The sequence below is a fragment of the Herpailurus yagouaroundi genome, unplaced genomic scaffold (assembly GCF_014898765.1).
Source record: "Herpailurus yagouaroundi ecotype Mexico unplaced genomic scaffold, PumYag 139, whole genome shotgun sequence".
Lineage (NCBI taxonomy): Eukaryota > Metazoa > Chordata > Mammalia > Carnivora > Felidae > Herpailurus > Herpailurus yagouaroundi.
Window position 1 is genome coordinate 75,032,896 of NW_024412394.1, and position 25,816 is coordinate 75,058,711.

At 40.7% G+C, this 25,816-nt stretch overlaps 1 protein-coding gene across 1 annotated transcript in view; it reads left to right on the plus strand.

Annotated features, from left to right (window-relative positions):
• Nucleotides 1-4,328: 4,328 nt before the first annotated feature.
• NUS1 (NUS1 dehydrodolichyl diphosphate synthase subunit) overlaps nucleotides 4,329-25,816 on the plus strand; it is a 30,289-nt gene continuing 8,801 nt past the window's right edge. Inside the window, exons 1-3 of the mRNA XM_040474483.1 lie at nucleotides 4,329-4,837; nucleotides 21,561-21,686; nucleotides 22,610-22,759. Coding sequence (XP_040330417.1) covers nucleotides 4,423-4,837; nucleotides 21,561-21,686; nucleotides 22,610-22,759 — 691 coding nt within the window. The 5' untranslated portion in view covers nucleotides 4,329-4,422. The remainder of the gene's footprint in view (nucleotides 4,838-21,560; nucleotides 21,687-22,609; nucleotides 22,760-25,816) is intronic.

Here is a 25,816-nt window from a genome sequence, read left to right on the forward strand (position 1 = left end):
GGTCCCCCACACTTAGGTAAGCTTCACCTTCAGGAACTCAACCAGGTTCTCCAGTGAATATTAGGGGGAAAAATATCATGCTTCTGACAGCAGGAGGAGAAAAAGAGCCATTTTGAAAGATGCCAGAGCATTCTGTTCTTCTTAACAGGGGGTACTCTCAAGAGAAACACTTTTACCACAGTCTAAATTATTGGGGTTTTATCCGATCTAGGGGGAAGGGAAATACCCAACGCCAGCCCTGTCTAGTCATCCTGGCCCACATAAAATTTTTTTTTTCAACGTTTTTTTTATTTTTGGGACAGAGAGAGACAGAGCATGAATGGGGGAGGGGCAGAGAGAGAGGGAGACATAGAATCGGAAACAGGCTCCAGGCTCTGAGCCATCAGCCCAGAGCCTGACGCGGGGCTCGAACCCATGGACCGCGAGATCGTGACCTGGCTGAAGTCGGACGCTTAACCGACTGTGCCACCCAGGCGCCCCAATCCTGGCCCACATAAGAGGGGGGGGGTGGATTAGGGAACTGAAAAATACTTGCGAGTTCACAGACCAGAGGCACAAAGCTCACTAAAAGACTGAGACCTGATCATAGGATTGCAGAACGCTTCCCACCCTCTGCACCTTGACACCACATTACTAAAGGACTGTTCCTTCCACCCAGTACATCATGTCCAATCACCAAATAAAAATTACAAGGCATTCTAAATGGCAAACAAAAACAAAAACAAAAACCCAAAAAACAGTTTGAAGAGAGAGAGCAAGCATCAGAACCTGACTGAGATATAACGAGGATGTCGAGGTGACATATCAAAATGTCATACACTTGGAATCACAGCATGCTTGTCCCCATAATGTCTGAGACTTACCATATTTCTGAGGCTGTAGAATTCTTTCTGCATTTATCTGTCCCTGGTAGAACTTGGGTAGAACTTGGGTGGAATTATGCTTAAGAAGTTCAAATTTTATATTATACCTTATTTATATGAACACTTAACATTCCTAAAAGTGCCACATTCATTGCTTCTTTTCTTTTTTTCGCAAGTGACAAAATTAGAAATTCTTTAGAAAAGAGACAAGTCCTTAAGCTTTGGATTGAATGGATATACATAATAAGATAATATGTTTTCCTATTGTTCCAGAATTGTGGCAGAAAACAACAGGCATCAAATCTACCTCCTACTTTTTTATTTAATTTTTTTCAGTTTATTTATTTTAAGAGAGACTGAGACAGTGCGTGCAGGGGAGGGGCAGAGAAAGAGGGAGAGAGAGAATCCCAAGCAGACGCTGCACCGCAGTGCAGAGCCAGACGCAGAGCTCGCACTCACAAAAATGAGATCACGACCTGAGCCGAAACCAAGAGTCGGACGCTCAACCAACCGAGCCACCCAGGTGCCCCCAAATCCAGCTCCTTCTAAGGGCAGAGAAGTAGCTGGAATTTGACACTTCCATTCTCAGCCTACTGAAAGATGGCAAAGAAGAAAAAGGGGGAGCCCTTGCCTATCTCCTTTCAGGAGGCTGAACATTTTGAAGTCAAGAGACCTGTTACCCTACCTACGGTTACTCTTGGAGGAAAAAAACAAACAATTGAGGACAGGAGGCAGGGTCTCCATGTTGGGGAGGGGGGTGGGATACTGTCAGACAGAAATGGAGCTAGAACCCCTTTGCTTAAGTTTGCAATTCAAGGAAGTACAAAAGTTGCAGCCTGCATGTGCCTGCAGACCTGAGAGCTGACCATGGAGAGATGAGACTGATGCCTCTAGTCTTGTCAGAAGTGGCAAACATTGGGGCATAGAGGTGAGTAGAACAGAGAAATGTAGCCGTGTGTGTGTGTGTGTGTGTGTGTGTGTGTGTGTGTGTAGGGGGCTGTCCTTTGGAATACACAGCCAAGTTTCAGAAGGATGCTGGTGCCTGAAGAGCTTCCTTAGCAGAGCATCCTGTAGTCACATAAACGGCAATGGCTAGTGAGGAAGAAGACTGCAGGCTTTCCTGGTCACTGCCTTTCCTCTCTCCCTCCTCTTTGTCCATCACCAGACAAAGGGACCGGAGAGATGCAGAAGGGAGTGAAGGGCATGCCTGGTGCTTAGCCCTTACTCCCTCTGGCTGAACTGCCAAAGGGAGAAAAACTTTGACATGGACATGAGATTCCAGTTTCTTTTTTTAACGTTTATTTTTGAGAGACAGAGAGAGAGACAGAACATGAGCAGGGGAGGAGCAGAGAGAGAGGAAGTCATAGAATCTGAAGCTGGCTACAGGCTCTGAGCTGTCAGCACAGAGTCCGATATGGGGCTTGAACCCATGAACAGGCTCAAATTCACGAATCATGAGATCATGACCTGAGCTGAAGTTGGACGCTTAACCGGCGGAGCCACCCAGGTGTCCCTCCAGTTTCAAAATAAAGTGAAGTGATGGGAGCCTGGATGGTTCAGTCGGTTGTGTCCCACTTCATCTCAGGTCATGATCTCACGGCTTGTGAGTTTGAGCCCCGTGTCGGGCTCTGTACTGACAGCTCAGAGCCTGGAGCCTGCTTTGGATTCTGTCTCTCTCTCTCTCTCTCTCAAAAATAAATGAACATTAAAACTCTCAAACACCTCTTAAAAATAAATAAATAAAATGAAGTGAGTCTTGGACAATGAGACTACTCCAAAAAGTGACAATGACTGAAACACTAAGGTATGTGGCCAAGAAGTTAACAGATGTTTCCCATGAGGAAAAAGGGCTTGAGAGAACAAAGACTAGGTAGGCATTACAAAAATGCAATTATTTTATACATGCTATATGTAACATGCAATATTATATATATATAAATATCTATCTATATTTTTATATATATTTATATATATATTCACATTGAACAACCCAGGTTTAACTGTGCAGGTTCACTCCTACTGGATTTTTTTTTGATACATTTTTTTTGATAAATGTATTTTCTCTTCTTTATGATTTTCTTAATAACATTTTCTCTAGCTTTATTATGAGAATAAGGGATATGATACATATAACATACAAAATATGTGTTAATCCGGTGTTTGTACTACTGGTAGGGCTTCTGGTCAACAGTATGCTGTTAATAGTTAGGTTTTGGGGGAGTCAAAAGTTATATGAGGATTTTTGACTGAGGGGAGGGGAGTTTTGGCAGCCTAACCCACTATATTCCTCAAGGGTAAACTGAATATGAAAATGGAAAGTGTAATAAGTAGAGCCATGAAATTTGCAAACAGTGGTGAGATTTACAAGGAAGAAATGACTTCAGGCTAGGAGAGCAAGAGAATTTTCACTGAGGACTTGGCCTGTACGATGCTGCTTGGGAAATGGGTTGGGGCTCGGGCAACACCTACTTGGGAAGCAGGGATTAAGGAGAAGGCAAGAGAGCAAAGGGGGCAAAAAAGGTACCGAACTCCTGCAGGTACAGAATTGGCCTGGAGGAATATTTTGTGGTCCAGATGGACTGGAACATGAGCCTGTGTGAAGGGGATGATGTCACTGCATGGGCAATTTCCACCAGAGAGAGGTGGTTACTCAGGTCGGTCATGCTGGTAGTCAGCGATCGCGTGCTGAACGAACAAAACAATAAACTGACTGGATTGCCAGGCCGCGGAACCCCCTTTTCTGTATTAAGCAATGGACAGCCAGTAAATATTCCACTTAGAGGGGGAGGACATAGGCAGAATTATGTTTCAAGAGCACTCCTAAAGATCCTCATTCACATTTGGGGAAGAATTAGCCTCAGGTACAAGGTGTGAGTGAAGAACAGGAGCAGGACCTCCGTAAGGCGCACGCTTCTGTCTCTGCACCCCTCCTTTCCAGGACCCTCGTTGACCCCCAACATCAGCACTTGCTGAGGGCTACCTTCTGTTCCTAGGTTCTTTCTGGCGTTTGCAATGTAATGTAATCCAGTTGGGCCATTCTAAGGTTATCCCTTAGAAACCGTTTCTGGCGGGGCCGTGCGAGGAGACAGGCAGTAGAAGACGCCCAAGGCCTCGAGGGACGCGGAGTGCCTGAGGTGACCCATTCCAACCTTGAAGACGAGTGCCTTTCTGTCGAGTCCTGCGGGCAAAGGTTGGCGGCGTCTGTTCCTCGTTCTCCACACGACTAGGGGGCGCCCTCGGTCCCCAACCCGCTTAGTTCCCAGGAGCGCGCTCTCCTTCGCGGCGTCTGGTTAGGCCACATCCTCGGACTCAGAAGTCGCGTCAGAGTTCCGCAACGACCAATCAGAACTGTCCATGTACTAGTGGGGGCGGGGCTGCCGAGGCAGGAGGAAGATGGCGGCGGGGGCGAGGTGAGGTGTTGGCAGTGGAAAGGGGTTCAGGCGTGGGGGGCGGGGGAACGTGGAGTGATGGCCCGCGCCGGCCGCAGGGCTGGATAAGAAGCCGTCGCACCGCGGGTGTGGGAGGGCGGGAGGAGAGGGCGCCTGGACGCCACGGGAGTATGACGGGGCTGTACGAATTGGTGTGGCGGGTGCTTCACGCTCTGCTCTGCCTGCACCGCACGCTCACCTCCTGGCTCCGCGTTCGGTTCGGCACCTGGAACTGGATCTGGCGGCGCTGCTGCCGCGCCGCCTCTGCCGCGGTCCTAGCGCCGCTCGGCTTCACGCTCCGCAAGCCCCCGGCTGTCGGCAGGAACCGCCGTCACCACCGGCATCCGCGAGGGAGGCCGGGCCCGGCCGCCGCCCACCCCCGGCTGCGCTGGCGCGCGGACGGCCGTTCCCTGGAGAAGCTGCCAGTGCACATGGGCTTGGTGGTCACCGAAGAGGAGCAGGAGCCCAGCTTCACGGACATCGCGAGCCTCGTGGTGTGGTGTATGGCCGTGGGCATCTCCTACATTAGCGTCTACGACCACCAAGGTGAGGTCCGGCGCGGGTAGGGGGACCCGGGCGTCTCCGACCGGGGGGTACCGCACATCCGGCAGGTGTATCCGCGGCGCACCGCAGCGCTCCCTGCTCTTCCAGTTGCCCCATCCCACGGCCCTTCAGGGCAAATTACGGTGCTAGCGCTTTCGAGGAAGGGAGATCCGCTTTATTGAACACAAACACCAACATCTGCGCTTCTCCACGCATTTGCCCTCCGCCCCAACCTTTTTTGTTGTTTGTGTTTTTTTACTACACTGTTTCTTCAGAGAGATTCAAGGCACTGCTCTTAAATCATTGCTAGTCTGTGAAGGCGCATGAGCTGAGTGGTTGGGGGCAGGTAGCGTTTGAACTGGGCTTACAAAAAGTATGTGAGAGACTGGATAGGCAAAATGAAGATAGTCACGTGTGTCTTCAGAGGTCTGGGATAGTGTGCAATCGTTGATCCTTAGTGGCTAACACAGTACTTGATATAGTAATTGCCGTTTTTTAAGGTTTGATTGAGGGAATGCATTTAACCATGGGGAATTTTTTAAGTATGAGAATTCACCATTTATTGGGTGGCTACAAACCTTAAGCACTGTGCTAATAAACACGTTCCGTGTAATCTTACTTTTAACTCCATGGATTCTCAGGTTTAGGGGAGTAGGTACATAAGTAACTTGTTGGTGAATAGCAAGAAGTGTTGGGAGTAAGTAACCACGATGAGAGTGGGGGAGAGAAATTCTGAATTGGAGGAATTTGAGAAGTTCATGCAGAGGAAATGGGCTTTCCTTTGGACTGAAATGATGACTAGGAGGTCAGGTTGAGGAAGGTTCTAAATGGCAGGTTTGGATTTCAGTCAGATCCTGAAAGTAGTGTCATTTCCTTTCCTTAGATATAAAGATGTGACGATAACCATGATTTAGGTGTATGGGTATGAAGGAAAGAAAACTAATGTTTTCTTCTCTGTTCAGTAACGTAAATTACTGGTATGCTCCACAGACGCTACGGTTTGATTTTTTTTTTTTTTCCTTTAAATCTTTGTCTCATAGGCAGGTGTAAGTGCAGGGTTTTGTCCGAAAGGGTACGTCAAGGTCAGACAGGAACTCTTGCAGGGTATTAGAGTAATCTTTGACTGACCTGTCACCTTCCGTGCAGTCAGCAAGGAATATAGTGACTCAGTAGTCTGTCATTATCAACTGATGATATAACCTGTAGGGTAAAGTTTAATAGGGGCTGACATTTTATGGAACTTGCCAAAGAACTGAGCAGACCAATAGAAATACAGGACTGTTAGGAAGCAACCCAGTCTTTGCTTAAACCAATGCAACAGAAACACTGTGTGGGGAAAGAAACAAGTGAAGCAGAAATGGAAATCAGTCAAAGCCATTAAACAATAGGGTGAATTAACTTATAAGTGAATCTTATATACAGGTGATTCTTTTAAAGCAAGTACCTTTACGTTCTAGTAGGAAATGCAGATGTATATAGCTAAATAGTTTAACTTGGTGACTGTGCCTACAGATTGTAATATTGCAACACTTTCTTCTTCTGATAATTCCTGTTCTTGAATTGCTGATATGGTCCAGAAATATCTTGTGCCATTTTTGCTAAAAGAAAAGTGATTGTTGATGAACAGGGAGAAGTCAAGCTAACCAGGTATTGACTGAAAACCTGAAGGAGTTTTAAGGTTATTTCCAGGGAATTGACATAGTGCACTTTGTGCCCAACTGTAAAAGCAGTTTTAATTATTTTTAAGGGGATAATTTCATTGTTTGAAATAAGAGACTTCTGACGTACCCATTCTTGGTGTTCATTCATTCATTCAACAGTGACAGTTGGCTGTCTCTTAACTATCAGGTATTCGTTTGGGCATGGGGTACAATAGTGCACAAAACAGACAAAAAGCCCTGTGCTCATGGAACTTACACTTTAGTGGAAGCCTGACAAATATTATATAAGAGTAAAAGAGTGGTAAATTAGATCATAAATGAAATGAGGAAAAATGAAACAGGGAATGGGAATGTTGAAAGGCAATGGTGGGGTGCAGCGTTAAGTAGGGTGGGCAAGGAAAGCCTCATTGACTTTTGAGTATTGACCTGAAAGAGGTAAGGAAACGACCTGTGGATATGTGAGAAAAGTTGTCCTTTTCAGGGGAGGTATAGCTACTTACGGTTTATTTAGTTTTCCCAAACAAACTTTCATTTAAACCCATTTCTTTATAAGTTAAAAAAAGTCCTATTGACATATTCACAAATGCCACATCTATTGAGTACCTTATGGTGTAAAGCACTGAGATACAAAGGGATACAAGAACTTGTGTTTCTTAAGAAAGTTAAAGTATCTCAAGGATATCTACTAAAAATTAATATAAGCCAATATATAGATGCTAAGGGAGTGGCAGAGACTTTATTTAAGGAAAGAAAAATCCCTGCAAAGCAGGGTCACCCCCATATGCCCCTGATAAGGAAGGAGGTGACACTTGAGCTAGGCTTTGCCAAAGTAGGTAGAATTTGGATTAGCATGAACAGCAGTGTTCTCTCTCCCTCCCTGCTCTGTATGTGACTAGGGAATTCCCTTTGGGTGGCATTCCTATCAGACAAGCCTTAACAACGGTGCTGAGGACTGTGGGGAGCAGTAAATATAAGCAAGTTCTTATAAAGAAAACTTGAGAAATGAGGTAGGGTGAAGGTTTCCGTGACTGTTCCAGTTATTTACCCCGGGGCATAGTGTTTTAAAACAACAGCTTATATGTTGACTCAGTTCAGTTGGTCATTTCTTTTTGGGGGTTGGTCACTCATAAGGTTGTGGTCAGATAGTGGCCAGGACGTAAAAATTTCTTGTCATGAGTCTGATACCTGGTTTGTAATGGCTGGAATAGATGAGGGCAGGTTGGTCATCTGTCTTCACACAGTCTTTCTACCTGATAGGCTTAGGCTTCCTCATTACTAGTGGCCTCAGGGTAGTCAGATGGTAGAGCTGGCTTCTCCCAGAAAAGGTTCTCAAAGACCTAGCCAAAGGCCAAAGCTTACACGGTTTCTTTGACTTAGCTTAGGAAACCATGCAGTGTTACTTTTGCTGTACTCTCTTGGTTTGAGACATCACAGGTCTGGCCCAAATCAAGAAAATGGTGAAATAGACTTTACCTCTCATTGAGAAAATAGCTTATCCAGAAAGGTGCAAGGGAGACAAGTGTGGGAAGGATGGGGGTTAGGCAGGGGGATTGATGACAGGGATCTCGGAGACGAGCTACTGTACCTTCTTACATCTTTCCCTGTCCTGTACCCTGTCACTTAAAAATTTGAGTTTAACTCAGTATTCATTCTAATTAATTATAATTGAATCTAGATTATATTTTATTCTTGGACTTAAAAAACCCCTTGATATTTACTTTGGTTTGACTGCCAGCAAACTGAACTTTTTATTTTCATTTACCTGCCATATTTCTTGATTGTAATAATTTCTGCCAGTAATTCTTTCACATATTAGAAATTGGAGTTGTTTTCTCAGGATTTCTTAAGCCCAGAATTCTAGTAAAGAGGTTCGCCTAATTTGTCTACATGATTATAATTGAAGAAATGACCATAATTGGGATGGCACAAAACCTGGAGTTCAGGGACTTTACCACCTTAGGGGCGTTGTGCTGGCCTGGATCTCACTTGAAGTATGCTGGGCTCCACATTATCTGGGTATGTATTATTCATCTTCAATGATGAAGCCTGTTCTTCGGCCCAGTTATATTGGTGCCATGTTGGGGACCTTGCTGTAGGGCAGTGTTTTTCAAAATGTGGCCTGTGGACCATCTGAGAATGAGTTTTTGGGAATACTTGTAAAAACTACAGATTCAACACAATTACTGATCAGACTGAATTAGGGGAGTGGGACCTGAGCATCTCTTTTTACCCAACTGCCTATATACTGCCTTTGTGCCTTGAAGTTTGACCCTAACACAAATTGAGGGATACTCTGCTGCTTGCCTTGCCTCAAAGTATTCATTCTTCATGTTCCTTGTCATGAATGAGGAAATCTGGGTAGGGTTTTAGTATTGCTCGTTATAAATTGGAGTGATCTAGGATAAGGCATTGCCTTCCGTGTGAGGATCCAGCAACGAGCAAACAGAAATCTTTCACGATGCTCTTTCTAGTGTTACTTCCGTAGTTGTAAATGTGTACTAGGTGTCTTCTGAAATTGGTTTTGGGTACAGATTTCTCACACTGGCATTAAAAATGTCCAGTGTACTCACGGCTTCCCTAACCTACTTCTCACATTTTATATACCTTTTGCCTCATCCACATTTAGGTTACCTGATGTTCCCCTCCCCGGAATGGCTCTTCTCCTTTTCCTGACAAATGGCTGTCTACCTGTCAGAAGGCTGTCATTGATCCTTGTAAGTCTGTCCTGTCACCTCTTATGTAGTCTCTCTTGACTATTCCATTCCTAATCTTGCTCTTTTCTTGAATCTCCTCAGAACTTTGCATCTTGAAAGGTATTTAGATTTTCTAAAATAGTAATCATGTATATGTGCCTCAATTTTCTTACTAGATTTAGGCTCCACAGATACTGTCCATCCTTCTCATCTTTGCTTCTCCTACAGCGTGTAGGTAGCTTGGTGTTCTCCGTGTAATTTGTTTCTGAGCACAAGTACCCAGGAACCTTAGAATAATGGAAGGAAACGAACATAGTTTCCCCTAGTTACATATTTGGCACACTGACGGAGATGCTGTTGGGAAGCATGGTCTTACTAAATACTTCTTGTTCTCCTTATGTTGAAATACAGAGTTGGAAGGAGGGTTGAAAATCCACTTGTACTGTGATTACATGTTGACACAATGAGCAGTACAAACTAGGCTACTTGTCTTCCCTCATGTGGAAACTCATGGAAGGCGACATCTGTTCCTAATCTTCACCTTTGTGTAGTTCACATCTTGTACATAATTTCATATATATCCTAGCATCCTGGAACGTTGTCTTCATTTTGTGCCAGAGAGTTAGCTACCTGTCAAAAGGCTATCATCAATTCTTATAACGTCCGTTCTGTTACTTCCTAGGTAACCTCTTGACTTATTATTCCATCCCCAGTTTTGCTGACTTTGAAAAGCTTTATTCTGCTTTTGGCAACTTTTGAAATGACCTTCTCTTGAGTACCCTTCTGGTTAACCATAGTACTGGATCTATTTATGAAAATAAACCTTTACTTAATAGGAATAATTAGTCTTTGTTGAATTCTTTCTGTGCAAAGAAGTCCGTTAAACCCTTAGCAGTTTTACAAATCAAGAAACTGAGACTGAGAAAGCTAAGAACCTATATCTGGTAAGGAACAGGTCTAGAATTTGAACTAAATCTTATTCCAAAGCTTTTATACTTAACCATTTTGCTATACTGACTTACACTCCTAAGAGAATGGGACTACAATAGTCACTTTTAGTACTGTTCCTAATTATGTTAGGTCATCTGAAAGCCTCGGTAAAGTGGTACTTATCTACAGGTGATAGAAATGATTTGTAACATAATATGAAGGCAAATAGAATTTTCTTCCTACCACTAATATAAACGTTCATCCTGTGACTGATAGGACGCTTTTTTTATTATTTTTTTAAAATTTTTAAAAAATTTTTTCATTTTTTGAGAGAGAGAGAAAGAGACAGAGCACAAATAGGGGAGGGGCAGAAAGAGAGGGAAATAGAATCAGAAGCAGGCTCCAGTCTCCGAGCTGTCAGCACAGAGCCTGACGCTGGGCTTGAACCCACAAACCGCGAGATCATGACCTGAGCCAAAGTCGGACGCCCAACCGACTGAGCCACCCAGGCGGCCCCATAGGACACTTTTTTAATCAACTAAACGTAATATCATGGTACTCCTGCTCTGTACTGAACTGTTTCTTTGTCAGGTGAGCAGAGTCTGTGAAGATACTCTCATTTTTAAAATGTGTACCCAGGGGCTGAGAGAGGCCACATGGCTTGTTAATTTTACACACCTATCCTGCTGAAGAGCTGGGACTTGAAACACAACACTCATTCCATTATGCTGTGCCGCCATCACACACATACCTTCCCTGCTACAACACGCTGATTCCTAATCCTGGGGCTCTCTCTTGAAATAAAACTGTTTAATGGTGTATAAGATTTGTTCTTTTTTTTTTTTTTTTTTTTTTTAAATTTTTTTTTTTTCAACGTTTATTTATTTTTGGGACAGAGAGAGACAGAGCACGAATGGGGGAGGGGCAGAGAGAGAGGGAGACACAGAATCGGAAACAGGCTCCAGGCTCTGAGCCATCAGCCCAGAGCCTGACGCGGGGCTCGAACTCACGGACCGCGAGATCGTGACCTGGCTGAAGTCGGACGCTTAACCGACTGCGCCACCCAGGCGCCCCAAGATTTGTTTTTTTTAGGACTGCTTTAGTCATATAACATTTTAATGGTAGTTTTTTTTTTTTATTTTAAATAATTGCTCCATAAGTATTGTATTTTCTTCTCTGAAGATTGCCTCTGATAGTTTTGTAAATGGATTGTTAGAGAAATTAAATGAAGGTAGCCACTAGGTAACTTACTTAAGTGTCTAGTTTAAAAGGAAAAAAGGTAGGCCATTTTGAAGGACAGGCACTTATTTTTAAAGAAGTATTACATTAATTCCATAGCTGATGAGATGCTTTATAACTAGGAGAGATTGTTTTAGTGTTTATCTCACTTTTCTGTCTTCCCTTCCTGTATCCTTATAAATACTTGATGTTAGTTGTATCTTAAAGTCTGTTTCAGTAGAAAGGAGGGAATAACCATGGTAAAAATTCTAATTTCAGTTAATTTTTTTTAATGTTTGTGTATTTTGGGGTGGGGGGGGGGAGAGGCAGAGAGAGAAGGAGACACAGAATCTGGAGCAGGCTCCAGGCTCTCAGCTGTCAGCACAAAGCCTGATATGGGGCTCGAACTCACAAACCACAAGATCATGACCCAAGCTGAAGTCGGATGCTCAACTGACTGAGCCACCTAATGCCCTGTAATTTCATATTTAAAAGAAAATATGTTAAATATGTGCTTTAAAAGTCTCATTTTATGGAATTGATTATTCATTTCACATAAATTTTAGAAGAAGCAGGATTTAAGGAATAGAGATAAGATTTGCTGACTGAATATTTGTCTAATTAAACTCCTTACTTGGTTTCCTGAATTTGAAAAAAGTATGTATGTCATGGGTGTATTAGCCAGTTAACGTGTGCATGAGTTGAGTGAAAGAGTAGACTATATTGAAACCTATAATTCTAAAATGTCATTTCGATTGGTATAGTAAAGATTTCAAAGGACTCCAGTAAGGTACCTGAATATAGCATATAATCGAATGGGTGGATAGAGCATGCTTAATTCGACTCTCTTTGAAACATACGTATGCTTGGATTTCTTCCTGTCTTGCTATGTGTTCCTTCTGAGCCTCTGGCTTCTCATTTTTTTCACTTCTAAATGTTGGGGTGTCCTAGAGTATTGTGCTGCATATATGCCTTTGTCCTTCTGTTGTTCTTGCTATCTCCTAGGTCAAGGGTCAACAACTTTTTCTTAAAGGGCCAGCTAGTAAATATTTTAGGTTAGTGGGTTATGGGTTCCTGTGAAAACTACTCAACTCTGCCAATGAGGCCAAAAAGCAGCCATAAAAGAATGGGTGTGGCTGTGTTCCCATAGCAGTAGTTTGCTGACCCCTGTCCCAGATGATTTCTCTAACCTTATCATTTTAAAAGTCCTTTAAATGCTCATACCCAGATTTGTATCTCCAGTCCTTATCTCTCCCATAATTCCAGATTCCTATATCTAATTCACTGCCTAACAGGTTTACTTTTATTAGGCATCTCAGGTACTTAACATGTCCAAACCATGTCTCGAATTTCACTCCCCTCAGACCTCTCTCACAGTTTTTCCCATCTTAAAACATACTAGTAAGTGCTCAAGCTAAAAACTTAGATGTCTTCTGTGAGTCTCTTACATTACATTCCACCTATAATCTACCAACAGGCCTCCCTGGCCCTACTTCTAGAATATGTTCCAAATTGGATACTTGTTTTGGTTTTTCGTTGTAGCCACCTCAGTTTGAGTTATCATTATCTTTCACCTGGATTATTGCTGTAGCCACCTGATTGGTCTTCGTTTATATTCTGGCCCCTGTATAATCCATTCTTTACTCACCAGCAAAGTGATCTTTCTTGATAACGTCATTTAAGCTCTGAGTAAAACCTTCCAACGGCTACCCGTTGTACTTGGAATGTTTTCTCAGCTCATTACCAAGGCCCACAGACCCCTTTGTATTACCCCTTTGCCTGGCCTCATATGATGCCCTTCATTCCACTTAATTTCTATGTTCACCAATTATATTGGCAATATATTTTATTTTCCTTGAATATGATGAAAACCTAAATGCTGAGAGAATATGCAATAGCTCTAGTAGTAATCTTAGTCCTGGAAGTATTGATTTTTATATTTTGAGAGCTGGAACAAATCAGCAAAGGCTTTTCTGTTAAATAATGCAATTGTTATAATAATCATGAGATTAGCACCAAGGAAGAATACATGTTATATAAATGAAAAAAGCAGGATATAAAATTGCATAATCATATAGGCCAGTATTATACATGGGTGGGAACAAAGACTAGGAAACACTAAAAACTGGAAGTGTTATGGTGATGAGGTTAGGGAATATTCAGTTTAGGATGAATGGTTACCTTATTGTCTAAATGTTGAGCGTCTTAAGTAGTTTTTAATACTAGAATTCAAAATAGATATTTCTTAGAATATGAGAAGTTTACATTTGGCCCCAAAAGTGTGTAGCTAATGTTTGTCAAGAAACACTAAAAACATTGTAGTCTTTCTGAGGTCCAATTTTTCTGGCATAATATTTTATTTATTTTTTTATGGAAATTGTAGATGTTTGTGTGTGTGTGCATGTGCGTGTTTTAAAACATAGTTCTCTTATATATATTATATATATATATATATATACACACACACACACACACACACACACATACAGTTTACACTTAGGAAATTGAGAATACATGAGGTATAGTTGTAGAGCAACAAAATATAAAATTCTTGAAATCATTATTGCAAAATCTTATGTTTTCTTTTTTCTTTTAATAAAACTTTTAATGTTTATTTGTTTTTGAGAGAGAGAGCACGCGCTCATGAGCAGGGGAAGGGCAGAGAGAGAGGGAGACACAGGATCCTAGGCAAGATCCAGGCTCTGAGCTGTCAGCACAGAGCCCGACACGGGGCTCAAACTCACAAATGTGAGATCATGACCTGAGCTGAAGTTGGACACTTAACTGACTGAGCCACCCAGGCACCCCAAACTTATTTTTTCTTAATTCAAATAACTGTCAGCCCTGTGAAACCTCCTTAAGAGTCTTTTAAAAAAGAGCTCTAGTTCTAGTTTTTTCCAAAGATACTGCTTATTTGTAAAAAGGCCAGTTTTATATATTTAATAGAGTTCAACTTTTAGGGAGGGGAATTCAGAATTTAATGGGTGTATTAGTAAAGTGGGTTTAGCATCATTGGTTTATCAATGTTAGAAATAGTTACTGAACTGAATAATTAGAATCCAGGAGACCTGGATTCCAGGCCAAAATCTTAGACTCTTGGCCAAGGACAGTTGCTTGACCTTTTTGGGTCTCTTTCCTCATCTGTGAAAGGATGGTTTAAAATAATTATTTCAGCTTATTACTGTATAATTCTGTAAATTACGATTTTCTGAAAAATGTATTCACAAATGTTTTTCCCTTAGGTCAGTTATTTCTGAGCGAATGTAGTCTCAACTTCCTTTTACATAAAATGACTTTTGTCATAGTTTCTTTTATTACACCATTTTGGTGTTAGTTTAGATTCTGTGAAGGCAAACAAGATGAAGTGTGATATGAGAAAAAGAGCTCTGCAAGTATGAATACTTGCCTAATACCATACTATGATATTAGTGGAGGAATTGCCTATCATAGACAAAGGCACTCATATCTTTCTGCATTTCTTGTGTATCATGAGAAGTATGTATGTGTAGACTTTGAATCCTGAAGAAAATTTTAAGCTGATAGTATTGCCTATGGGTAAGTGAGATAGGCAGCATAGCATATAATCAGATTTCTGGAAGGGGCAACCTGTAAGTGATCAGGAATCATCTTGCTGATACTCTGTTTTATCTATACACTTCTCAGAAACTATACTTGTGCATTTAATTTCTCCATCCAAATTAGCTGAGACAAAGGTTGTGTTTAAATTTATGAACTTCTTTATGAAAGATACTTTGTAACTGTGGCTCTGTGTATTCTTCCTTTTTAACAGAATTTCTGCCTGTATGCAATGAGGAAGTGCCTGTTTTTATTGTGAGAGGTTCCTGGAAACTTCTTAAAAATTCCACTTAGTGACCTATCCATTTAGGTTTTGTTGTTAGGTGGCACTTTGTGCACTGATTAATTCAGTTTATTAAATAAACATTGAACTCCTGCTATGTGGAAGGTACCTTAGGGGAAAAGAAATGAGTAAGCCACAAGTTCACAAGGAAGACTACAGTTCAGTAGGGGGATTAAGCTGTAATTATGGTACAAAGTAGAATCTCGTTTATTATGGAGTTTGAACAAAATGTGTGTATTTGGAGGAGGTAAGGGTGAGTCAGAGGAGGAATGGGGCATATCTGGCTGGGGGATTGGGAAGAGTCTCTTAAGAGTAAGTGACATTTTAGGTGGCCTGTGAAGAGTTTGTAGGTGTGGGGCTGGGGAGGTAACATAAAGGATGGAGGTTGGGCTTATGTCATATGTTTTGAGGGGAATATATGACAGTTCTAATTTGCTGGGGACAGAGTACTACAGAGAAATAAATTCATTTGTTTCATAAACATTATTTCCACCCACCAAGTGTGGAAGCGTAGGCTGGAATCTTAATGCTGATCTGAGCAGTTTGTTCTTAGTATATTAAGCATTTTGGGAGCTATTGAAGATCCTAAATTGGAATATGTCAGAATTAAAGATGAACCCAAAGATTAATCTGGTTGTCAATCTAGTGATACATGCTAGAAGGGGCAAGAAGACCCATTGGAAGATCATGTGATTGTAATATTTTAATGAAAAAGAAAAACTTGAAACAGTTGGGGACAATGGACAAATGGAAATGGATAGGGGAAATATTGCTGTAGATTAGTATGTGGGTTTAGCATGTTAATAGGGCATTGGAAGTGGTAGTGAAAATACTAGAGTAGAGAAGATGTTTGGGTGACTGGGCAGGTAGTGATGCCTTTATTAGAAATAGAACAACACGGGGCAACTGGGTGGCTCAATTGGTTAAGTGTCTGACTTCGGCTCAGGTCATGATTTCATGGTTCCTGGATTTGAGCCCTGCATTGGGCTCTCTGCTGTTAGCACAGAGCCTGCTTCAGATCCCTTGTCCCCTTCTCTCTCTGCTCCTTCCCCACTTGCATGCACACATAAACTCTCTCTCTCTCTCTCTCTCTCAAAAATAAACTTAAAAAAAAAAAAAAGGAACTAAAACAACAAAAAAGGTTGGTGTTTTTTTTCTTTTTAATTATATAGTTTTACCTCAATTACCATTTTAAATCCCCTGTTGTCCTATCACCCTTATACATTCACTGTTGTCATATAGCCTGTTCCCTTCCAAGCTTGGTTCCTAAGTGCATGTAAATTTTACAGTTATGGTACTGCTCCATTTTTTTTTTTTAAACTTGATATAGGGGTACCTGGGTGGCTCAGTCGGTTAAGCATCTGAGTTTGGTTCAGGTCTTGATCTCACAGTTCATGGGTTTGAGCCCTGCGTCAGGCTCTGTGCTGATAGCTCATAGCCTGGAGCCTGTTTCTGATTCTGTGTCTCCCTCTCTTTCTGCCCTTCCCCTACTCGAGCTCTGTGTCTCTCTCAAAAATAAACATTTAAGAAAATTAAAAAAAAAAAAAAAGATATAAGTGTTTGAGAGCTAGTTTTATTTAAAAAATTTTTTTAAGTTTATTTGTTATTTTGAGAGAGGGAGAGAGACAGTATGAGCAGGGGAGGGGCAGAGAGAGAGGGAGAGAGAGAGAATCGCAGGCAAGCTCTGCATTGTCAGCGCGAGACCAGAGCTGGGGTTCGAATTCACAAACTGTGAGATCATGATCTGAGCCAAAGTCGGACACTTAATCGACTGAGCCACCCAGGCTCCCTGAGAACTAGCTTTAAGAGATCAGCTGCTATGTTTTAGGTATGTTTCAGATGCTTACAGAACTTCTGGGTACAATGAACTGGAATTTTCTTTTTTTTTTTTAATGTTTATTTATTTTTGAGACAGGAAGAGACACAGCATGAGCAGTAGAGGGGCAGAGAGAGAGGAAGACAATCCGAAGCAGTCTCCAGCTGTCAGCACAGAAGCGGGGCTGGAACTCACGAACCGTGAGATCATGACCTGAACTGAAGTAGAAGGCTTAACCAACTGAGCCACCCAGGCGCCCCTGAACTGGAGTTATTAAATGCTGATCCTTGTTTTTTACCTAAAATTTTAATGTTTTGTTCATCATGGGATGTTTTTGCATTAAGTTGTTGAAGATAATGCGTTATTCTTTATCTTAGAGTTTTTTGATGCCAACTTAAGTTTTGCTTCGCTTATCTCACCCTTGCCCTGGCCCTGAGTGGTTTTAAAGTCCCATGAGTGACTAGACTCAGAGAAAGAGGAGCACATGGACAGAAGGAGAAGGCTGAGATAGCAACTCTCGGAGTAATCTTCCAGTTAGAAGTGGGAAGAGGGAAAGGATTCAGTGCAAAGGGAGAAGGGGCCATTCAAGGCGCAGGCTGGGAGTAGAACCAAGAAAGGGAGTTTAGACAAGTTGTGGCGTAAGGATGGAATTTTGAGAATGGAGCAGCTTGGTCATTAATGGTAACACTTCAGAAAGATTGAGAAGGAAAGGATACAGATTGAAAAGAGGTAGTGACCATTTTGGTGACAAAGAATGTCATCCATTGATTTGGAGAAAGCAAGAGTTCCTGAAATGTATTTCTATTTTAATCTGGAAGCTAAGGCAGAGATGAGTGAATTAGTGAGCACTGAAGCATAGGTCTTTGGAGTATTGAAGGAAGAGATCAGTGTCCTGTAAATAGACAAAAGCAAGGGTTCCTAGTGGTGGGTTACTATTAAAATGAATAAATCTACATTCTAGTAAGTTCATATGTTCTAGCAGGGTTGTGGAGATTTTACATTGTTTTTGAAATTCATATGCCTTCCATAATTTATTTTTTTCTTTTATTTTATTTTTTGAATTTACATCCAAATTAGTTAACATATAGTACAACAATGATTTCAGGAGTAGATTCCTTAATGCCCCTTACCCCTTTAGCCCATCCCCCCTCCCACACCCCTTCCAGTAACCCTCTGTTTGTTCTCCATATTTATGAGTCTCTTATGTTTTGTCCCCCTCCCTGTTTTTATATTATTTTTGTTTCCCTTAAGTTCATCTGTTTTGTCACTTAATGTCCTCATATGAGTGAAGTCATATGATATTTGTCTTTCTTTGACTGATTTCGCTTAGCATAATACCCTCCAGTTCCATCCACGTAGTTGCAAATGGCAAGATTTCATTCTTTCTGATTGCCAAGTAATACTCCAGTGTATGTGTGTATACACACACACACACACACACACACACACACACCCCATATCTTCTTTATCCATTCATCCATCCATGGACATTTGAGCTTTTTCCATACTTTGGCTATTGTTGATAGTGCTGCTGTAAACATTAGGGTGCATGTGTCCCTTCAAAACAGCACACCTGTATCCCTTGGATAAATGCCTAGTAGTGCAATTGCTGGGTTGTAGGTTAGTTCTAGTTCTATCTAGTTTTTTGAGGAACCTCCATCCTGTTTTCCAGAGTGGCTGCACCAGCTTGCATTTGCATGCCTTCCATGATTTATGTCTATGATATAGACCAAAGTGTGGTCTAAATCATTTTTTATTTTTTACTTGGCATAAACAACTGGAAGTCTTGTAACATTAATAAGCCTGTATCATGTAGCTGTCTTATAGTACATGCTTTTGTGTCATACATGTGAATTTTATGACTGACTTGAACATAATGTTAATATCCTACACATCTGTATTGTTGCACAAGTATTGCTGTCCTCAACATTGTTTTTCCAATAGCTTCTGATATTAATTACCTTCCTTTAAAATTTTTGTTTGTCTTTGGGACTATGTATTTTTTGTTGCTTTGCATATGGGTACTACACAGTGTTCACTTTTATACTTCCTAGCTTTTGGTCTTATGACTGTGGGCTTTCATAAGGTGCCACAGCCTTAGCCCCCTGCTCTTCTTCACGTATGCTTCTTTACCTTTGCAGATCTTATTTTTCACTTCTTGTGTGTCTGTTTGGCTTCACCTTAAGGATGGTGACTCCCAAATGTGTGTCTGTATCCCCATCTTTTGTTATGTTACCTTCCCAGCCTTACCCCTGTAGAATTCTCCTAATTCTCCATGGGCTGGATGAAATGTCACTTACCCTAAAGAGGTCTTTTTAAGTCCCCTAGTCAGTCTCTGACTGTTGCCTTCTTTCGGCAGACATTTATTTATTTGCTGAGTGTCTGTTCTGTGCCAGGCACTGTGCTAGACCCTGGTGAGCAAACACAGTTAAGATCTCTACCCACATAGTGCTTATATCACCTCTTTTGGTTTTTTGTTTTTTTGATTAAGTACGCTCCACACCCAGTGTGGGGCTTGAACTCATGACCATGAGATCAAGAGTTTGATGCTCTATGGACTGAGCCACCCAGGCGTCCCTATATGACCTTTTTTGAATGTCCTTGCTTCATGTGTCTTAATCACTTTTTCAGTACCCCTGCCCAAATATTCTATCATCAGGTGTCTAAAACTTAAGCTTATATTTTCCTTCAAACCAGTTCTCTGCTAGAAATTCCACACTTTAAACAAAAGTTATTATTTTCTTTTAGCTAGGATTAATGCCATGGAATTTTCTCTGTTCACCTCTCATTAAGTCATGCTTTTCATTCTCTCAATTCTTTTGTAATGAACTCCTTCCATTGTTTCATCAAATTACGAATGGACTATTGCAGTATTCTGCTGCCTGACCTTCTCTATACTGTTGCCAGGTTAGTTTTCCTAAAGTTATAAATTTCCACCTTCCCACATGGCTTAGAAATTGTTGGTTACCCACTTGGTAGGCAACATGAAATGAAAATTAGGTCTGTCCCCTTTTCTCAAATCCTTTGCACCAGCAACATTTGTCTGTCTTTTGAGTATTCAGTGTTTTTTTCTTAAACATTTTCCCAAACTAAATATCCTCTCCATCGTCTTTAACTTTCTAAGGTTGAAGCTCAGTTTTCTAACTTTCGAAAGCTCAGCTCAAGTCTTGCTTATTTTACAAAGCTTTCCCTACCAAAGGAGAATTTTTTTTTAACCTTTGGACTGCTATTACACATGGACTAGCAACGTAATGTGTATACAGCATATTCACCAGATTGTGTTATTTTATATATTTTTAACTATATTCTCTTTCCCAGTTAATCTTTGAAGTACTTTAAAGTCAGATCTGACTGAGAGTACAGAGTAGGAACACTTGGTAAAGATCGAAAAGGCAATGACCAGTAAAAAAGCTGCCCCTCTGAAAATAGCTAAATAGTTGTCACTTGTTTTTAGTTAGAACTCTCTTCATTAGTTTCATGTTAAATTTATGCCACATAGTTACTTCATCTTTTTCAATGACATAATAGTCATTAAAAGTTTTAGCTTTTTTTGTGCATGGTTGAAGGATCAAAAACAGTTTTAGGTAGTGTATTTCCATGCTTTGCTGGAATTTACTAAATTTTGATTTTGTTACTTTTGTGTATTCTCTCTATTTTCTACATAATTCTCTTTTTAAAAAAATTTTTTAATGTTTATTTTTGAGAGAGAGAGCATGAGCGGGCGAGGGGCAGAGAGAGAGAGGGGGGACACAGAATCCAAAGCAGGCTCCAGGCTCTGAACTGTCAGCACAGAGTCCGACGCGGGGCTTGAACTCAAGAACCGTGAGATCATGACCTGAATTGAAGTCAGATGCTCAACCGACTGAGCCACCCAGGCGTCCCTACATAATTCTTAATAGTTCCTCTTACCATTAAAACAACGAATTGGGGCGCCTGGGTGGCTCAGTCGGTTGAGCGTCCGATTTCGGCTCATGAGTTTGAGCCCCAGTCAGGCTCTTTGCTGACAGCTCATGCTGTCTCTCTCTGTCTCTCAAAAATAAATAAACATTAAAAAAATAAAAAATAAATAAAACAACGAATCAAATAGAAGTAATAATACTGAATGCGTGTAATGGGTCTGCAAGGAAAGTGCATCAGACTGGGAGTCCACAAGATAAGGGCTCTGGGCCACTGCCACAGTTACAGATTCTGAACAAGTCTCTTAAGGACTCTGGGTCCCAGTTTCTTAATCTGTAAATGAAAATTTCAAGTAAAAGATAGCTTAAGATTTCCTTCTAGGTGTAAATTTTTCATCATACTCATATTGGCTCCAAGTAGTCACTTCTATCCTTTTTTTTTTTTTTTTATTTTAGCCTGACTCCAGACTCTTATTGTTAACAGAGTTTTGTTTTGTTTTTCTTTTAGACTCCGGTTGAGGCATAGTCAGCAATGCTTCATGTGGAGTTTGTTCAGTTTTGGGTGCAGTGATGTTTTCACAGCAAACATCCATTAATTGTTGAAGAGGATAAATTAACCTAGTTGGGATTTACTTGCTTTTTTTCTTTTTAAGGTATTTTCAAAAGAAATAATTCCAGATTAATGGATGAAATTTTAAAACAACAGCAGGAACTTCTGGGTTTAGATTGTTCCAAATATTCACCAGAGTTTGCGAATAGTAATGACAAAGATGATCAAGGTAAGCGTGAGTAGCAAATTGAGTATCTAACTTACACAGATGTATTTTGTGTTTCAAGGCAGGTCCTGTCACTCATTCATTCATTTTGCGCTGTTAGTCTTTATTGTCACGCTTCTTTTATCATCAGATTTAGACTTTTCTTTCTTCATCTTCTTCAAAGAATTTTCAGAAAAAGATAAAATCGTGACTTTCATAGATATTAAAAAATACACACATGTTAAAGATTTTATTTAACTAATGAATAACCAGGAACCAGGCAGATTTTGTAACCAGTTCAAAGAGAGTCCAAAGGATGGACACACTTACAGGTAAGTAATATTGCAATGAATGTGTAAATGGAGGCAAAACTGGTTTTTCTTTTGGGTTAGAGGGAAGATAATTGAACCTCTACCAGACAAGAAAGAATTTGCATTCTTGTCTATAGACAAGAATTTGGCATTCCTGTCAGGTACCTAGAATCCTGTCAATTATAAAATAGCTCCCACAGAATCAGATTCTGATAAGGTAGACAGTGCCTGTTTCATTGAAACACATTTTTTCCCCTATATTCTTCATTTTTATCTTTTGTGTTACTGCTAACTGTACTATGATTGTAGATGGCATTTTAGGTGAGTGAAAATTGTAAACTAGCGTATGATTCCTATTTTCTAGAGGATTTATTCAGAGATACAAGGTCTTTGAGTACTTTGAGAGGAAGGTACTATATATATATATACACACACACAAATGTGATGTGTGGGTCCTTTCAGAGGAGAATAGATAAGTATGTTTTGATGTTCAATTTGAAGGACTTAAATGATCCATGTTTACTATAAGAACTATACTTTTATTTTAGTCTGAACTTAATATTTCTTGAAATAGATTTTGAAATTTGTCTGGAACAGGATGTTTTTTTTTAATAACTTGTTTGTTTTTTCTTTCAGTTTTAAATTGCCAATCGGCAGTGAAGGTGCTCTCCCCAGAAGATGGAAAAGCAGATATTGTGAGAGCTGCTCAGGACTTTTGCCAGTTAGTAGCCCAGCAGCAAAAGAGATCCACAGATTTGGATGTAGATATGTTTGGCAGTTTACTTAGTAAGTCATATATAGACAAATATATATGTTTTCAGTTGTGTCCTACAACTGTACGTGGTTTACGAGGGTACACTATGAAGGAGAGCATCTGGGTTCCTTTTGCACTATAAAGCCTGATTTTGTTGTTGTTGTTGTTACACTTGTAATGTTTCTGAAATTTTGAAGCCCCACATGTTGAAAATGATTTTGAGATAATGAGATTTGTAGTCAGCTCACTTGCAAGAGAACTTACTGGTAAAGGAGAGGATATAAGAGGATTTTTGCAGGGGGCTGATGAATGTTCTTGAATATCGGACTTCTGCTTGTCAGCTTCCCTGTGGGATGTTTTCCTACACCATGAGTTTTTCAATTCTCCAGACACCACATGGGTGTCCAGCAGTTCAATTCACTTCTGACACTAACCACCCAGAGACAGTGTTTGATTCTGTAGGTTGAAGGGCTCAGTCACACAAAACGGCCCCCACTTCAGATGCCCGTTGCGGTTTTCATGCCACCTGTACAGGCCACCTGATCAACTACCTATAACTAGGGGGTTCCTATGACTCTCTCCTAAGGTTTGCTAATTTGCTAGAATGGCTCCCAGAACTCAGGAAGGAACTTGACTAAACTTTATGTTTACCAGTTGATAATAAAGGACACAACTCAGGAGCCGTCCAGTGTAAGAGGCATACGGGGCCAGGTATCGCCAGGGGATGCAGTCATCTTCCATGACCTCTCTGGGCTCATCACCCTCTCAGCACCTCAGTGCATTCACCAACCTGGAAGCTTTTGGAACCCTGTCATTTAGGGGATTTTGTGGAAGTTCCTTTATGTTAGCATGATTGATGAAATCATTGACTATTAGGGATTGAACTCAGTCTCCAGCTCTTCTCCCCTACCTGCAGGTTGAAAGGTAGGGCCGGAAGTTGCAGCCCTCTAATCACATGACTGGTTTCCCCAGCAACTAGCTCCCATCCTAAAGCTATCCAGAGGCCTGCCCAGAGTCACCATTAACAGAAACTCAGCTGTGGTGGAAGGGGGCTTATTATGAATAACACAAGATACTCCTCTCACTCCTATCATTCAGGAAATTCCAAGGATTTTAGGAGCTTGGAACCTGGACAGAGACCAAACACATATTTTTTTTATAATAATATCGCACTCCTCTTACTGTTTCTTTTTAGTTTGAACTATCTGTTAAGTTTGAATTTAACAGCTATTTAGGAGGCAGTCCCAAGAATATAATCTTATTAGCATTCGTCACTTTATTTTTAGTGTTCTTTCTGTTATGTGATATGAAATATACTCACTGTATTTGTCATGTTATACCAAATATAACATTATAGGGTTTTTTTCCTTCAACTATTTATAAAAGCCTTTAATTTGTTTATTCTCTGTAGAGCCTCCTAGGAACCTTTTGCTTCAACTTTATGGTCCTTCTGCTTACTGGCATTATCCTTGATCCTTTTGTTTTTTTGTTTTTTGGGTTATTTTCTTTTGTTTGGGAGTGGGCAGAAGGGTAGGAGAGATGGGTTGGGGGGAGGCTCGTAAGTAGGCTGCTTGCCCAGCACAGAGCCTGATACGGGGTTCGATTTCAGGACTCGTACGTCATGACCTGAGCCAAAATCAAGAGTCAGATGCTTAACCAGCTGAGCCACCCAGGCACCCCATCCTTGATCTTTTGAAGAAAGGCAGTGCTTCTAACAAGTTTATGTCCATTAATAGCTTCTATAGCTCTGCAATTTCAGACATACATTTTTTGTTCATTCAAATAGGGTCTCCATTTACCTTACTTATTAATCATGCTTTTTTTTTTTTTTTGTCTAATTCAGTCATTTACTTGACTCTCCATTCTTGTTTCTTCCACATTGACATGTGTTCATCATACAGCACATTCGCTCTCTGGCCTCCCGTCTCACCAACTCCTGTCTTTCACTGACTACTCATTTCTTCCCCTACTCTGGTATTCTCTCTCATTGCCTGGCTGCATTTAGGCTGAATGAATAGACTTAAAGTAGACCATTGTAGGGACTCATTGTAGGTTACTGGATGTTGACTGTTTCCTGGATTCTGTAAGGCCCCAACCATAGAGTAATTTATGAGGGTGTCCTAAAAGTGATAGAGGGACCAAAGGTGGTCCTTCAGGGAGCCTATGGAGAAGTGCCAAAGTTTTGAGCCCAGGTGTTGCCTTCAGGGGTGGCAAACTCACGATAAGTGAAAAAGTACACAGTCCATAAGTTAATTTACCAATCTGACAGAAGCAGACCCCCTGAATACTGTTACCCCCAAAAGTTCGCTTATGATTGTGAACTTCACCATTCCTACTTGCATACAAGGCAACTACATACTTGCTTTTTTTTTCTTTTACTATACTTTTATCTTTTCCAGAAATGTTATATAAATGAAATCATATAAAATAATCTTTAATGTCTTGTTTTCTTTCCTCAGCATATTATTGAGGTTCATCCATGTTGCATGTATTAGTAGTTCATTGCTTTCTGTTGGTGAATAGTATTCAGTTCTGTGGATGTACATTTCGTTTATCCATTCACCAGTTGATGTGCATTAGGTTTGTTTGAATAATGCTGCTGTGACTATTCACATACGAGTCTTTGTGCAGACATGTTTTCCTTTCTTTGGTAGATGACTAATAATGGAATTGCTAGGTTGTGTTGGTTGAGTGAATGTTTAACTTTTAAGAAACTGCCAAACTTTTCCAAAGAGGCTATAGTATTGTTATATTCTACCAGTAATGTAGAGGAGTCTAGATTCTTCATGTCCGTGCCAAGGCATAGTATTGTCAGTTTTTTGTTTTTGTTTCTTAATTTTAGCCATTCTAGTGGGGATGTAATAGTATCTTATTGTGGTTTTAATTAACATCTTCCTAATGACTAATGTCATTGAGCTTTTTTCATGTGCTAATTTGTCATCTGTATCTTCTTTGGTGAAATATCCATTCAAGACATTCTGCCTACTTTTAATGGGTTGTTTGTCTTAGTTTTTTTTTTTTTTTTAATTTTTTTTTTTTAACGTTTGTTTATTTTTGAGAGAGAGAGAGACAGAGCATGAACGGGGGAG